Source organism: Daktulosphaira vitifoliae, unplaced genomic scaffold, assembly GCF_025091365.1.
Source record: "Daktulosphaira vitifoliae isolate Bord-2020 unplaced genomic scaffold, ASM2509136v1 Scaffold_2, whole genome shotgun sequence".
Taxonomy (NCBI): domain Eukaryota; kingdom Metazoa; phylum Arthropoda; class Insecta; order Hemiptera; family Phylloxeridae; genus Daktulosphaira; species Daktulosphaira vitifoliae.
The window spans coordinates 23623472-23639628 of NW_026099573.1; the positions used below are offsets into that span (position 1 = coordinate 23623472).

The window sequence follows — 16157 nt, forward strand, 5'->3', positions numbered from 1 at the left end:
AAAAAAAAAAAAAAAAAAAAACACATCTTAGTAAAACCAATACCTTCTCAGCTTCGCATCGAAGCTAAAATTAGTATCAATCAATATTATAGTTGAGCCATTTATATAAGATATTTTTCCTACATAATAAGTTTTCATATAATTATATTGCCGATATATTAACTGTAATTATAAAATAAAATAAATTAACATACATTTTATAAATATAAAATATTTTTATCATGTATTGCTGCCGACAATGGACCAACAGGTCTGAGTGCATGGGCATTATGTTCACCTCGATAATAACTACCATGTATTGTGATAGCTAACGATAGTTATCAGTGGCATAACCAAGATTTCAAATGTGAGGTGTAATATAAAAATTTATATAAATTAAAAAAAAAATTCCCAGCATAGTGGAGACGTGGCATAGTTGGATCCAGTATAGATGTAATCTGACAGTAATTAAAATCACTATCATTCGAAACGCTTCGATACAAATCTGTAGATAGTGTTTAATTCTAAGAAATTGATGGATAATTACAAAAGCAAAATTAACTCCTATTTTCTTATTTATAACATGCATTTATTACCATAACTTTAAGCTCAACTTACAAGTTTGAAATTGACATCATTAAATAGGAAAAATGAAAAAGTTAAGATTAATATGCAGTCAGCAAATTTTATAATAACTATTTACAGTAAATTTATCAGAAAAGCTCTGTTTTTTTTTGCATTTTTATCATAATAGATCACTTAAATATAAATCATAGTGATCATTTATAACTAACTTTTGGTGTTTAAAAAGTTTCTACAATTGAAATATACAGAACTGAATTAATTTTAATGATTATTTTAACTAAAAATCCAATAAAAAAAGTTGTTAAAAAGATCTACTCAATTGAGCGTATTATAAAATTTGATTATAATTTTAAAAATCAATTGTTAAATTCAGGTGAAACTGAAAATCATTTTTTTTTTTAGATTTGTTTTTTATATAGCAACATGTTACCAAAGAATTTGGTATATAATAGACTGTTAGTAACACATACAAATAGAGTTAAAAAATTAATAAATTATAAAGAAATATTTTTTACTATTGTGGTTGAATACTTTTATCATATCAAATCTAATTCGACAATAAATACATTAAAAATATTTGAAAAGAATCATCTTAATTGTTTGTATGGATAAAGCTATTTAAGGTACTTTTTATTTGATTAAGGGATTTATCATTCAATTTTTGAGGGTAATATCTTCAACTAAATATGAATTGTAATCATTTGACATATCATTGACAAAAGTAGGTTAATTGAGGGTTGGAAAAATAAATCGCAGTCACAAAAAGAAACACATAGTAAAATAATATTAACATGAATAAGTAATTTCTGCTCAAGAGGGGAGACTACAGTAATGGGATCCTTGATATTTATTGAAGTTAATGAATCTATATGAGATAAAAATCAAATGTTTTGAAAATTTTTTTCTAACTAAAAAAAAATTTCCACAGGCGGATTTGAACCTAGTACCCTAATTTTGAAAGACACAAGTGTAACAGTTTTTTTAAAATTGAAAAAGCTTAACTTGTATGAAAAAATTATTTTTTTGAATTTCCTCTGCGGACAAGTTTAGAGTCAGATTTTCAAAAAAATTATATCAATTAAAAGAAAAATATCTAAGGTTTCAAAATAAAAAAAAGTTATTTTAATTTGTTTATTTTTGAAAAAGTTATGGCAGTTTTAAGAAAAAAATGTCAAAAATTACTGATTTATAAATTTATAAAAATGATGTTTTGTTAAATTCGATGTCCATTTTTCTATAGAAGAAAAGGTGACGGTATAAATTTTTTTTTTTTAACTTATAGTATTTATTGTAAGCTTTCATTTGACATATGTTTAAAGGACGCAGTATTTCTGGAACATTTACAAAAGTTAAATTGAAAAAGTTCTACTTTTTATAAGTATATTTCAAGTTTTGAAATCCCTCTGTATAAAGGAAAATAAAAAGTATGTTAAATGATAGAGGTATATATAATGTATTTAGAAAAAAAAATTTGTGTTGATACATACATTGTTTAAAAAATTTTAGCAATTTAAAGTTGAAAATTAAAAATCAAAAATCGAAAATTTTAACACAAAAATAGCATTTTTTTTACTACGGCAGCCGTTTGCACGTAGAATATATGGTGTCGGATCAAATTTTTTTTTTCAATTTATAGTACATAACAAAAGCTTTAATTTGATATATGTTTAAAGGATTTCCGAAACATTTTCTAAAGTTAAGTATAAAAAACTAGTTTTTGTAAAAAAGTTGTAATTTTAAATCCCCCTTGTGAGCAGGTTAAGTGTTAAATTTTCAAAAAAATGATATCAAATGAATGTGAAATATCTAAGGTTTTAATATGAAAAAAAATTATGTTGATTTGTTGATTTTTGAAAAAGTTATAGAAGTTTTAAGAAAAAAAGTGAAAAAAAATGACAATATTTACTGATTTTTAATTTTATAATTTTTTTGGAGATTTCCCCCATTTGCGGAGAATGAGTGAATTTTTAAGAGAAATGTCTTCAACTAGATACGATTTTTTATCTTTTGACATATTGTTCATCAAAATCGGTCCAGTAAGAGCTGAGAAAAAGTGAATCATGGTAAAATTAATGCATTCTCAACTTCGCATCGAAGCTAAAATTATTAACTTGTAAGTTAAACTTTATTTTTACTTCACTTTAAAGATAAATATTTCGGCTAACGGGAATCATAGGAAGTGACCTATTTGGCTTCTCCACTAATAGAAAAACATAGATAATTAATGTTAAAAAGAATTATAATTAGTAAATTATTTTATAATAAGAAGTGATTATTACTTGTTCTTTTCGTTGTGATTTAGGTATATTTTCTGAAGAATTTATTGGTATAGCTGACGAATTATTAAAAATTAAAAACAATGCTAAAACAAATAAAAAATACATTTTTTTTCAGTAAAACAACTTTTATAAATTAAAATGAAGTATTTTTGCAAAAAAATGATAAGAACAACAAAAGCTTTTTAAATATGAATGCTTCGATTAACATTTAAACCAAAAACATATTTTTTGTCATACGTGTATTTATGACAGTTGTGCATTTATTTAAGAGGGGGTCCAACTTGCCTATATTTTTGTAAATAAGTTAGTTTTCTTATGATTAGCAAGTTACAAAATTTCAAAATGAAGTTAAATATAAATAGTTAAGTATAGCCGAAATACAGCATTGTGGTGTTAATAGATTATTTTAAAATAAGTATAAATTTATATCTAACAGTAATTAAAATTACTATCGTAACGTTTCGGTGGTTATTTGAAACGAGTTAATGAAAATTAAATTAATTATCCCAACTATCCAAAAAATTTAAAATGTCGCTAACCCATCTTTTTATGTAATCACTAATCCCATATATCTTTCAATAGCGACATTCGTAGATGTAATAGCAAGCTACACCAAATTTTAAATTAAAACTTTGTTACGTTGGTATCATTAAAAAATAGACCGTTACAATTTTAACTTGGTTATAGAATCCCTGGTAAATTTGCGTAAAAATCAGTGAACTATTCTGGTAATATTACTTATATTTTGAGTTGTCAAAAACATTAGAATATCTTCGGTTATTTGTTTGGTAGGTTTTATTTTAATTAAATTTATTTATATATCTTAAGATTATTTTTAAATATTGTTTATTTATTTTATAAAAAAATTATTTTATTTAACAATTATTAACTTTTTTCTTTTGATTAAGAATTTTAGATATCCTATTTTATTTTCGATGCGCATCGGAGAATTTTTAGTTTTTATTTGTTCTACTGCGTCCATAACCCATTGACAGACTCTTATAATTTTAGTAATCATTTCAAAGTAACGTGGCTGTCGATTTTTTTCTATCATTTGATACTATTGAAAATATTACTTCTACATTTGTACTGCCATAATACACATTTTTTCATATTACTGCTATATCACTTTACATCAAAATAGCAGTAGTGTTCGTCAATGTAATGATATTATATAAGTGGTTCAATTTTTAAATATCAGTATAAGTTTAAGTGTTTACTTAAGTAATAAAATTGTTTACCAGAGCTAGGAATCAAAATTATTTCGGTTTTCCGAACACAGACCAAATCTAGTAAGTTATATTTCATTGACTGTGATTGAATTCGCCATTTCAAACTTAATATATATTTTAATCAAAATAAATAATAATTTAATTATAAAAAATAGAATAAAATTCTAAATTTCAAGCAATTCAAACAAGTACACGTTGCCAAAATTCGAAACCAAGTTCGTGAAAACGGTAGTTCATTATAATATAGTAATATTGATACGACTACAACAAAAGTATGATGTATTATATAATAAGAATTGATCACATGTGGCTTATATTATTTAAAATTAAAAAATATTTAACTCAAAATGTCTTAAAAAATTACATATACGTATTTCAGAAAGAATTTTACCATTATTAGATCTTAACACATTCTGGTCTCTCCGACCGAAAAATACTATCTTATACGTAATACCCCTTTAATGTATTATTTCCGATTCAAACAATAATCTTATAACAATGAGTATTTAATTACTATGTGTAATAATAATTTAAAAAATAAAAATAATATTTTTTCACGCGTCGTTTCTTTGACTGGCCTTTTTTAGAAGTATGATTTTATTCACATCCATAGAAACTAAAATTCTATTTAATAATAAATCCTATTATTTATAGTAAATCAATTACTGAAAGAATGGCAAAAAACGATCAAGATTGTAGTGATTCAGAATTCTTTAATGAACGCGACAAAGGTCAATATTCTGTTGAAAAAGTTGTGGATAAAAAAGTAATTAATGGTAAAGTTCTTTACTGTTTAAAATGGAAAGGATATAACGATAGTGAAAATACATGGGAGCCAGAAGAAAACTTAAAATGTGAAGAACTAATTAACAAATTTGAAGCTAAACTAGCAAAAAAGAACCTGAATGGCGTATCATCAAGAAACAAAAAAAAAAAAAGTCAGCCATTATTGTTAACAAGAAGTATTAAATTAGATAAAATTTCAGGATTTGAACGTGGACTAGAACCTGAATTAATTTTATGTGCTGCTTCTAGTGACGACCAACTTTTATTTCTTATTAAATGGAAGAACCTGAATGATGCTTCGTGGGTAGATGCTAAATCTGCCAATGTAAAATGCCCTCAGACTGTAATAGATTTTTATGAAAATAGAATTTCTTGGTATGATTAATTCAGTTATTTCCTATGTTTAAAATATTATAAAGTCAATTTTTTATTTGAAAAATTAAATTTAATATGTAGAATATCATAAATTCTAATTATACTTATGTTGTATTATAAAAAATTAAAAAAATTCAATATGTCTACTTAAGTGAGAAATTGTTTTTTTTTATTATATAAACTTATTAAATCCTAAAACAGTATATTTATTTATCTAATTAGCCCTCAGTAAATCCTCGAGTGTAATAACTAATATTTAAAGTCAAATATAAGACCTAGTTTTTTAGTTTTTAAACTTAATGTTAATGGTGTGAATCCTATTCAAACTTGATTAAAAAAACTTTTATTCTTAACTTATTTAATTATAAATTAATTCAATGTATATTAATTACACTAGTTTACAAATAAAAAAAAAAATTTCTAACCTATAACATTTATAAAATAAACAAGTAATAAATTAAAATCAATTAATTATTTTTATATCAGCATAAATCAATTAAAAAAAATTTATATTGTTTAAAACAATAAAAATCATTTTTAAATTTAACTGTATGGCATTTTATTATAATGGTTTCACTATGCTTATCGCTTTTATTTCCAAGATTTAAGGAAAAACTTCTTTGTGTACATGAAGAAAATGTATTTTCATGAAATAGTCATTAAATAACATGTTCACCCCTATTTCAGATACTATTAAAAAATAGACATGTATATTTTATACAAAAAATTATATAAAGTACTGTTAACCTATTTTGAATAGTTTATTAATAAATCGTCCACTATTTAGCTATAATTTAATTTCTATAAGCTTTTAAAGTATTCTAAAAAAGAATTAACAACCAAACGAAACGAGATCTAAGCTAAAGTCTCGTCTTTTGACAAAGTTAACAAAAAAATTTAGTCGTTCATTAATTTTTTTTATATGTGGTCCTATGAAAGTACTTTCTTTGATTCTTACATCAGACAATTGTGGAAACAAAGTTTTCAAATAAGAATTAATTTCCATTTTTATTTAGAGCCTTTACAAAATTTTGAATTATGTATCTTTAATATCTTTATCTATCATTATTTATCTTTATTAATAAGAGGATTAAATTTGACATATTTTTGCCCTCAGTAAAGATTACTCGATCTGGTCAATATTTTTGTGTGTAATACTCTTGACGTGCTCGACTGTGCCATGTACACAAAATATACAAATATTTTGTGTATCCCTGTTGCAAACCATCGCAATGACTTAAAGGTCTGTGGAAATTTTCCAATTGTGTTTATTGTAATTGATAAGGGAAAGTAATATAGTAATTTATTTATGCTATTCTTTCAAATATCCTAATAAAACTATAGGAAAGAAAAATTAAGTTAATTAAAAAATCGAAATTTTATTCAATAGTAATATTGTGAGTAATTCTGCAATATTTTTTTCTATATTTTACAAAATTAAAGCACCAAATTACAAAAACTCCGATTTTGGGAAATTTTTTTTTTATTTTTTCAATTACACATAACATTTTTATTATTTATCAATCTTCCAAAATAATATATAATTTGCTTTGTTCTATATTAGAGTATAATACTTATTGAATATATTTTTGATAAATTTATTTTTATATACGTATTTTATGTAAAACTCTGAATTTTTAAAAAAATAAAAAATCAAAGGTAAATTCGTATATATCAAATGAGAAAAAAGTCACATCAAAAATTGTTAATACAAAAGTTATAGGTAATTTAATGTAAATAATTAAATGTAATAGGTAATTTTATGAAAAAAAATTTGATAATCGGTTAAACGAAATTAAAGATATTTAAAAAATAACGAAAACACTTTTTTGCGGCACACAAAAAACGCTAATTTTGCAATAACTCAAAAACTGTTCTACTTGTTATATTTTGGACTTCATTTTCGGACTCAGTAGAAGATTTTATTTTAAAAATGATTATTATATGTTATAGGTCAGAAAAATTTTTTTTATTTGTAATCTAGTGTTATTAAAATAACTGATTTTTTTTGTATAAATCATTTTTCATTTTTGTTAAACCCATTATAATAAATTTAAAAATGATTTTTATTGTATTAAACAGTATAAAATTAATTTATGCTGATATAAAAATAATTAATTGATTTTAATTTATTACTTGTTTATTTTATAATATTGCATTTGAAATAAATCAATATATTAGAATTTTGTTATATTTTTCTCAATAATTATGTCTTAATGAAACAGTGGACACCATTTTTTTTTTAATGATTATCTTAAACATTCTTTATTTTTTAAGTCATGTTTAAGTTTTAATTATTCGCGAGTAAATGTGTAATAATTAAAAGGCTTTTTCATTCATTAAATTTTGTTTTCAAAGAAAGTAATTGTTAATTTGTTATTTTACGAATCGCACGAACGTACTCGATTTTTATATTACGATCCGACTCAGTCCATTTTAAATCAAGTTCAGGCCCAGCCCGTTCCAAAACATTAAATTAATATTAAGGCACAACCTGACCTTTTGACCGGGTAAGAACGGCTTAACTGATCTTTACCTAGTAGTCAGGTGTAGACTATCTAAAATCCTCTCGACTCTACCAGGATTCAAATCTACACTCATTTGAGTAAGTATACAAATTTGGCCCTAATGTGAAAAATATAAAATGTCCCTTTTCAATTCGGTTGAAATTTAAAAAACATTAAAATTCTAGAAATTTAAAAATTAAGAGCCCTGATGTAGCTACATTTCCTGGATTCTCCTATTTACGACACTGTACGCGCTAAAGATAATTATTATTTTATAGCCAAAAAACACTATTTTAATAATTTTTATAGTGTTATTTATGCTATTGGTGCAATTTTCTCATTTGGTGAATAAAACTTTATGCCGTAATGAATCTTGCATGTAAGAGATATGAACAAATACTGTATTATTTTAAATCACACATGGAAGAAAAAATGAATGTTATTCAAAAATTGTTGAATCTTTCACATAATTTCTGATAAGCGAATCTGATACGGTCTTATTGACAAACGCGGTACAGGTAAATATTAACTAGATTTAATTAACGTCGTTTGTGTTTAAATTTAAGTACCTAATTATCAATAAAAATTTTAATATTCACTCTATGAGTCAACAGTGTTATTTTAATATCCTTTACAACAAATAGCTTTAAGTCTCTTAAAATTTAGATACAAAATGTCCTACCAGTTGTATAGAAATACCACTTTAGGTAATACTTTACAAGAAAGTATTGATGAAATGATTCAGGTATTAATAATATTTAAATAATTGCAAATTTCAATATCGTCTTTTATAGTACTAATATTTATACTTTAGTATGGCCAAATTACGCCTGCTCTTGGAATGAAAATCCTCTTACAATTTGACAAGTCAGTAAACAACTCTTTAGCTACTCGAGTAAAATCTAAAATAACATTTAAGGTATGACACATATTTTAAAAAATAATAATGATACCATAAACATTATAAAAAAAATATTTATATTTATGCATATAACTTTTTTTGTTATTTCTACTTTACTAATAATTAATAAATAGTTGATGAATTTTTATTAAATTTCTTTTATATAAATTTTAATAATATAAACTGTTATATATAAATTGTTAATTATGTTTTTTGTTATCTTAAAAACATTGGAAATTCAGTTACAAAGTATTTAAAAATTCATAACAATATGATTAATAATTTTGATTCCCTTAAACCAATTTCCTTAAAATATACATTGTAAAATTTTTATACACTTAAAATCTCTATGTGTGTAAAAAATATAGATGGTTAGGTATTTCTATTTTAATAATTTACACTTATTTAAATCATTTTTAGGCTGGAAAAATGGACACATATCGTTTTTGTGACAATGTATGGACTTTTATGTTGAGTGATGTTGAATTTAAAGAAACACAAGAAATGACAAAAGTAGAGAAACTTAAAATTGTTGCATGTGATGGAAAAAGTAATGTTATCTTAATAATTAAAATAACATTATAGTGTATTAAATAATTTTAATACTATTTGTTTAATTTTTCAGGTGTGAATGATGATACCTCAAAAAAAAATTAAAAGATTTAACTTTTAGAGATATTTCTATTAAAATAACTTTAATTAATTTTCATCTTATTTTTTCTATTGTGTGCAATTGTATAGTACTTAAATTGCATTGCTTTATATAACAGTACATTTAATATAGCTGTAACGATATGATAATAATGATAATACTGTGAATATAATTTATGTAATATTATGTATTATTTATTTAATTGTATAAAACTAGTTTTAAAAAATATTTTAAGAATTCATTATTAAAAATTATTATGACTATGATTCAAGAAAACATTTAATTAAGTGGTGTGTTGAACCTTCAAACATAAACAGTAGAAACTTGAATCATTGTCAGGATTGAGACTATAAATGTTAATAGATGTATCCAAATATTGTATCCATAGCAAAACTAGGTAACTCGATTTTTTGAAATTATTTATGAGGAAGAGATGAAAACCCTTTTGTTTTTTAAGTAGTAAATATTAAAAATAGGTTTTTTCATACTTCATAATCTCAATAAAAAAATACATATTTTATTTCAAAAATGTTTAAAATGTGAGTCAATATTATGAATATCATTCTCAAAAAAAAAACTTGAGTCTCACAATTTTGTCATGGAGATATCAATATTTTCATGGATTTTTAATTGCAAAGTACATGTTGTATAGGATACATTAAATAATAATAAATATAGAACATAAAAGTAATAAGTCATTTGTTTTTTTAAGACATAAAATTTTTTCCTCACTATTCACAGTCTATAAATAAAGTAACTACAAATAAAGCAATTAACTAAAGGAGTTCTCAGAGGAAGGATAGCCAGTCTGCGATGAAAATAAACTTATTTAAACCAATTTTTTGTGCTGATTTTTAATCTGCAATTACATTTTTTCTATCGTTTCTAGTTTTTTAAATAATTAATAATTGATTAATGACATATAAAAAAATCATTTTTTTAAAATTATTATTAGTTTTGTTTTTTTATATATTAAAAAAATCCGTGCGAAATTTTCATTCAAATCTGTTTAACTTATTTTTTGGTCTTTTTAAGTTGATTTTTACAAAAGTTTTTAATAAAAAAAAAGTTAAATTATGTATCATAACTATACTCTGGCTCATCTTATAAGCTTGAAATTGACATCATTAAATAGGAGGATTTAAAAAAGTTATTGTTTAGATTGTCATGTGATCAAGAGCTTGTAATGTTATCATTACATTAAGAGAAAATCTCAAAATTTTGTTAAAATCACAATTTTTAGCTTCGATGCGAATTTAATAGCAAAATCTTATTTTTCAGACGGTAAACAAAATCTTTTACAATTACAAAATGTATTTTAATTCATTTTTCTGAATTTTTTTATTATTAATATTACAATACATTTAATTATTATAATACGAATATATACAATTATTAGTTCGTAGTAGCACATCGATTACCGTTAATCAATGTGTCCATATTACGACGCGATGTATTTATTACATGTTTTGTTCTTATTTCTTTCCGTATCATCGAGTATTGGAAATCCTCAATAGATTATTTATTTTCAAAACTTAATTGCACAGTCGGTGGCAGATCCACATAATTTCATTCCACAATATTATATCGAATATAACATTGCATTTACGATAAATGATACTTTGAAAAAAAAACAAGTCCAATAAAAATTATAACGTTACAAGTCGCGTGTGGGTAAATATGACCCATTTTAATTTTGATGGATATTTTAAGTCATACATTTTTTTTAACTACGGCAGCCGTTTAAATGTAGAAGATAAAGTGTCGGGACAAATTTTTTATTTTATAGTACATAAAATAAGCTTTAATTTGATATATGTTTGAAGGACGCAGTATTTCTGGAACATTTTCAAAAATTAAGTTGAAAAAGTTAATTTTTGTAAAAAAGTTGCTATTTTAAATCCCCCTCAATGAGCAGGTTAAGTGTTAGATTTTCAAAAAAATGATATCAAATGAAAGGGAAATATCTAAAGTTTTAGTATAAAAAAAAATTATGTTGATTTTTGAAAAAGTTATGGCACTTTTAAGTAAAAAAAAGTGAAAAAATTTCGAAAATTAGCGATTTTTAAATTTGTAATTTTTTTGGAGGTTTCCCCCATTTACGGGGAACGAGGGGATTTTTTTCAATTTTTAAGGGTAATGTCTTCAACTAGATACGATTTGTGATCTTTTGACGTATTTTTGAAAGAAATCGGTCCAGTGAGAGCTGAGAAAAAGTGGCAACAGACATAAAAAAAAAAAAAAAAACATCATAGTAAAATTAATACCTTCTCCGCTTCGCATCGAAGCTAAAATAATTGTGTACCTGCTAAATTATTTGGTCAATTTTTGAAAACGATGAAGTCATCTGAACTATAACAATTTTTTTATTATTGTAAATTTTGATACAAATAAAATATATTTGTTTCATTTCCAGGGTTTTTTTTTAATTTTCTTGCTATATTTGTCAGTAATTCCAGTAGCTAATGGTTTTGATATTTTGCTATTAATTGATTTACTTTGAAGAAATTTTTGTTTAAGTTGATGTGGTTTAGTTATTTTAACTTTAATCTTTTCTAAATTTTTGAATTTGGAATTCTTATTGATCTTTATTTTTTGTTCATCGAAAATTGTTGGCATGCATTTTAATTCATGAACATCTATATTTGATGGTACATTAACATCTGCGTTAAACTGTCTCAAGTTCAATGTTTGGTCTTGAATTACAAATGTATTTTCAATTTTATAGTCAATATTATTAAATTGTGTCATTTTTACATTAGACATGTTCATATCTCCAAAAGGGAATCCTGTGTAACTTACTACTTCCTGGAAAGATTTTAAGTTTTCCCATCTGTCATTCAAATTTTGATCTTCAAAAAGAGGCAAGTTCCATTTATCGGCAGAACTATTTTCTAACGGAACGCTATCTCTTTGTGTGGTTTGTACCAAGTAAAGGTTTGTGTTTATAGAACTGGAATCTTCTATGATGTATTCACAGTCTTTAGGTGAAACCTTTTCAATTTTCTCTTGTGACCTATTTAGGAATTTTGAGTATGATTCTTCTTTAACAATTTCAGTAATTTTGTGTGAAGGTTCCCCAGATTCAGTATTAAAAACTAGTTGTATCTGTTTGGGTTTGTTTTGTTTCTCAAGCACTAAAAATACCATAGTCTCAATTCCAAAAGTAGCTTCTCTGCAGTTGTGCTTAATTTTAAAATTTCGTTTGTACAGAAAGTGTCGAAAACTTTGTACCTGGTATATGTAAATTTTAAGATTATGAATTTTAGTTGAAAATTACAAATTTAATTATTGATTAAGTGATTATTTAAGGTAGGAATTAAAATTTTTGCAACTTTAAAATTATAACCTATATTAGTTAAGATTACCTAAACCTCTATTCCTTTATAGAGGCATAGATATCAGTAGTTAATTTCAGAATAAAAATAATTAGGTGTTAATAATATTATTGAGTGAACATATTTTTCAGATTCATCTCAAAGTAAAATTTTAGCTCCTCACAAAATAAAATGCTTATTATATTCTTTGTTAGCCATTATATTATTCTATAATATTTTCATTAAGTAACGATTAAATAAAAATTGTAGGGTTAATTTATTAAACATGAAACATTTTTATTTTTTATTTAATTACTTGTTCAACACTAATATTCAAAACTTTAGTAAAAACAATCCATTTTGAAACACTATCAATACCATTCATTTTTTTCATTTTGCCCCAATATGTAAAGTATTCGCAAGGTCTTGTTTCCACTATTTGATCAAGCTGAAAACTTAGTATTTTTGATGTTTGACGAAAATTTCGTACATTTTCTAAAAAAGGAACTATGATTTGGATACCTTCGTTCCTTTTTGGTGTAGTCTATATTTGTATATAATTAATTACTTATAGAGAATAGTCAACTTATTTTTGTAGTGTATATGTTTATGTGTATTTGTAGTTATTTATTTATTGTGTTGCGTGTGTTGTAGTAGTTAGTGATAAATCAGTAGTCGTTATCTACTAAAATAAATACTATACCCTTAAGAAATATATATGAAAAATATTTTTTTATTTTTAGTATATTTTACTATGATTTTTATATTATTATGTTAATAAAATCATTATTAAGATTAAAAATTGCTTTCTTTTATTTATTTTTATTAAACAAATTAGCTAAATTTATATAACCTACTAACTGATGCACAAAAAAACGCGAATTTACCATAGTAAATTAAAGAAAGTAAAAACTATTAAGTAAACTGTCAATGGTGAAATCTGTGTTAACTATGAAAGAAATAAAAGTTACAGTTAGTTATTCTATTTATTTATTTGCAGTTTTTATAGGAATACTTAAAATGATTGATTAAGTCTTTTTTTACTTATAAAAAATGTCAGACATAAAAAATATATTAGATAATCACCATTGTCATAGGCGTAGAGTAGTCTAATTTTTAGGTGAGATACATTTAATTTTGCCACCTTCAAAAAATAATTTTTATACAACAATGTATATAATTTTGATACATTTATTGAGAGGGCTAAGCCCCCTAATCCTACGCCTTTATTATAAAGTCATCTAATGTAATAACATTTATCAAATATATTAGGCTGAAGTTTTGTAGCATTACAATTGTTTACATTTCAAGAAAACACTTTAATGTTTATTTAAAAACATTTATAAAACTTGTTCGTAAAAAGTATCTACCTCGAATATATAAGCTAAAGTAATTATGCCATCCGGTAGTAATTCTGCATCAAACAACGATTGACATGATCCTTTATAAAATATCAAGTGCATTTCCATTGAATAGCTAAAGAAAAAAAGTCAATCACATGTATGTTTTAATTTATTTATTATAAATATTCAATTATTTTGATAGCATGCCACTTAAATATTATTAATAGTACTAAAACGGTCATGCTACACTAATACTTAAAATTCTACTATTTTTAAATATTACACATAATATTAATTTATGTATATAATCTATATAATGTTGTTAAATTCTCTAAAAATGCTCAAAAAGCGCCTAGAAGTGGCGTATTTTAATATTTAAAATATAACGTCATTAACTTATTAACGTCATATCTGACTAAAAAAAAAATTAAAATTTTTGAAGTATATGTAATGAAAATATATCCAACGAAAGAATAAATACCATTTATAGAATATTAACATTTTGTTGTGATATACACATTTATTTAAAAATAAATAAAATATTGCGCATTACATTTATGAGTTGAAAAGTAGTTTCTTTTACTAAAAAATTTTTCCAAACAATAACTATACCTTATAGTTTACTAATAGCCTACAACTACATAGTTAATTTACTTGCCGTTGACCATTGATAATATGTTCGCTGCCTGAGGTATCATCTTGGCCCCAATGAAAGTGTAGATGTGAAAAGTAATATTTATCATTTAGGCTAGACCCCAAGATATACGGCCGTGAGTTTTTCCAAATTCCACTTAAAATAACTATAAATAAATCGGATTTTTTTTGTAAAAGTTTCGAGTAGTGTTATCTATAAAAAACTAATGAATTAATTCAGTAATTTAAATATTTACAATTTCTACACTTATTTCGATAGAATTTATATTAAAATAAATAAAAGACGTAAAATAACTTTACGTCTTTAGTTTACATAAAAATTTTATTTATAAAATTATATGTTAATTAATGTTTTAACATTAATTTTTTAATATGATAATTATTTTAATAAAAAAATTCTTTATTAAAAATTAAATATTTTAAAATAGATCATTTATCATTCGAGATCAACTAATAGAAAATTAAATTTAAACTAAATTCCTAAAAAAATGTTCTATTACTTAAAATTCAAAAATCTTAACCAGTATTCGAGGCATACCTGTTCGACCACAGTTATGTAAATTCATTGAGTGTGGAGTAACTTCAAAATTGTAAAATTGTAATGTTGGTAAATTAAGAATAGACATTTTTTTTGTGTTTACTGCCAAAGGTGAATAAGGCAGGTGTTCATTACCTGGATGTTGTAAGATTTCCAGTGACATAACTAAAATATTAAGACTTTAAACTAGCAAAGTAAGAAGTTTTCTTGAAAAATGTTGAATTGAAATTTGAATATTCTTTTAATTGTGTGGAGTGAAAAAGGCATCACATAATATGATCGCAGGCGTTGTAATTTATGTTAACACCTACAACGTGTGCGATCTACAATTTTTAATTTTGCATTTGACATGTCCCCATTTAATTAAGCTTAACAAAACATTCAGGTCTGTTTTTCAATGCCTAGGTTAGATATTGAATACAATGTCGCTTTCCCAGTAATTATTATCCACAATTGTTCTAAAACATTTAATTCCTCATAAATATTATGAAGAATATGTTTTATTCCATAGTAAAACACTTCTGGGAACGTTAAGTAATCAAAACACTTTATTTACGCCTTTAGTGTTGTAATAAAAAAAGTTGTATCCTACCTCTATCAAATAAGTGACACGAAAAATTATTCATTAGTTAGTAAATCATTTAAATAAATAACATTCATATACTATGTACAATTTAGGTGTAAGTTAAATTTATNAAATTATTCATTAGTTATTAAATCATTTAAATAAATAACATTCATATACTATGTACAATTTAGGTGTAAGTTAAATTTATAAAACTAATGAATATTGATAAAAAAAATATAATAAACTTGTCAAACAATTGTAAACATTATTGTTATATATGCAGTTACCTTAGAAATATGATTATTTTTTTAAACATTGTAATTTATTATTAAATTCACCATTAGTAACTTGCATTATTCAATAAGAAATAATTCTTTAAATGTATTATAAAGTAAGAAATATAAATAGACAAAGTTAATATATATTAACTCTATTCGAATA

General features: G+C 23.7%; 4 protein-coding genes across 6 annotated transcripts in view; 2 read left to right on the forward strand and 2 right to left on the reverse strand.

The window, feature by feature from the left end:
* Positions 1–3034, reverse strand: part of LOC126898989 (uncharacterized) — a 15109-nt gene extending 12075 nt beyond the window's left edge. Inside the window, exon 1 of the mRNA XM_050673439.1 lies at positions 2844–3034. Within this exon, the coding sequence (XP_050529396.1) occupies positions 2844–2948 (105 nt within the window). The 5' untranslated portion in view covers positions 2949–3034. The remainder of the gene's footprint in view (positions 1–2843) is intronic.
* Positions 3035–3189: 155 nt separating this feature from the next.
* LOC126898988 (chromobox protein homolog 1-like) lies at positions 3190–5318 on the forward strand. Of its 3 annotated transcripts, XM_050673438.1 has the most exons (3): positions 3190–3631; positions 4090–4135; positions 4730–5318. In XM_050673438.1, the coding sequence occupies exon 3, from the start codon at positions 4749–4751 to the stop codon at positions 5244–5246; it is 498 nt and encodes a 165-aa protein (XP_050529395.1). In that variant the 5' UTR covers positions 3190–3631; positions 4090–4135; positions 4730–4748; the 3' UTR covers positions 5247–5318. The 3 variants fall into 3 exon arrangements, with proteins under 3 accessions (XP_050529395.1, XP_050529393.1, XP_050529394.1); XM_050673436.1 differs by lacking the exon at positions 4090–4135; XM_050673437.1 differs by lacking the exon at positions 3190–3631 and having other exon boundaries at positions 3711–4135.
* A 2913-nt stretch (positions 5319–8231) lies between these two features.
* Positions 8232–9482, forward strand: LOC126898991 (transcription initiation factor IIA subunit 2). The gene is made up of 4 exons (XM_050673442.1): positions 8232–8488; positions 8558–8662; positions 9065–9194; positions 9270–9482. The coding sequence occupies exons 1-4, from the start codon at positions 8417–8419 to the stop codon at positions 9299–9301; spliced, it is 339 nt and encodes a 112-aa protein (XP_050529399.1). The 5' UTR covers positions 8232–8416; the 3' UTR covers positions 9302–9482.
* A 2123-nt stretch (positions 9483–11605) lies between these two features.
* Positions 11606–15587, reverse strand: LOC126898979 (uncharacterized). Its single transcript, XM_050673422.1, has 5 exons — positions 15149–15587; positions 14615–14756; positions 13984–14089; positions 12930–13157; positions 11606–12530 (listed from the first exon to the last, which is right to left on the reverse strand). The coding sequence occupies exons 1-5, from the start codon at positions 15309–15311 to the stop codon at positions 11703–11705; spliced, it is 1467 nt and encodes a 488-aa protein (XP_050529379.1). The 5' UTR covers positions 15312–15587; the 3' UTR covers positions 11606–11702.
* Positions 15588–16157: the final 570 nt, after the last annotated feature.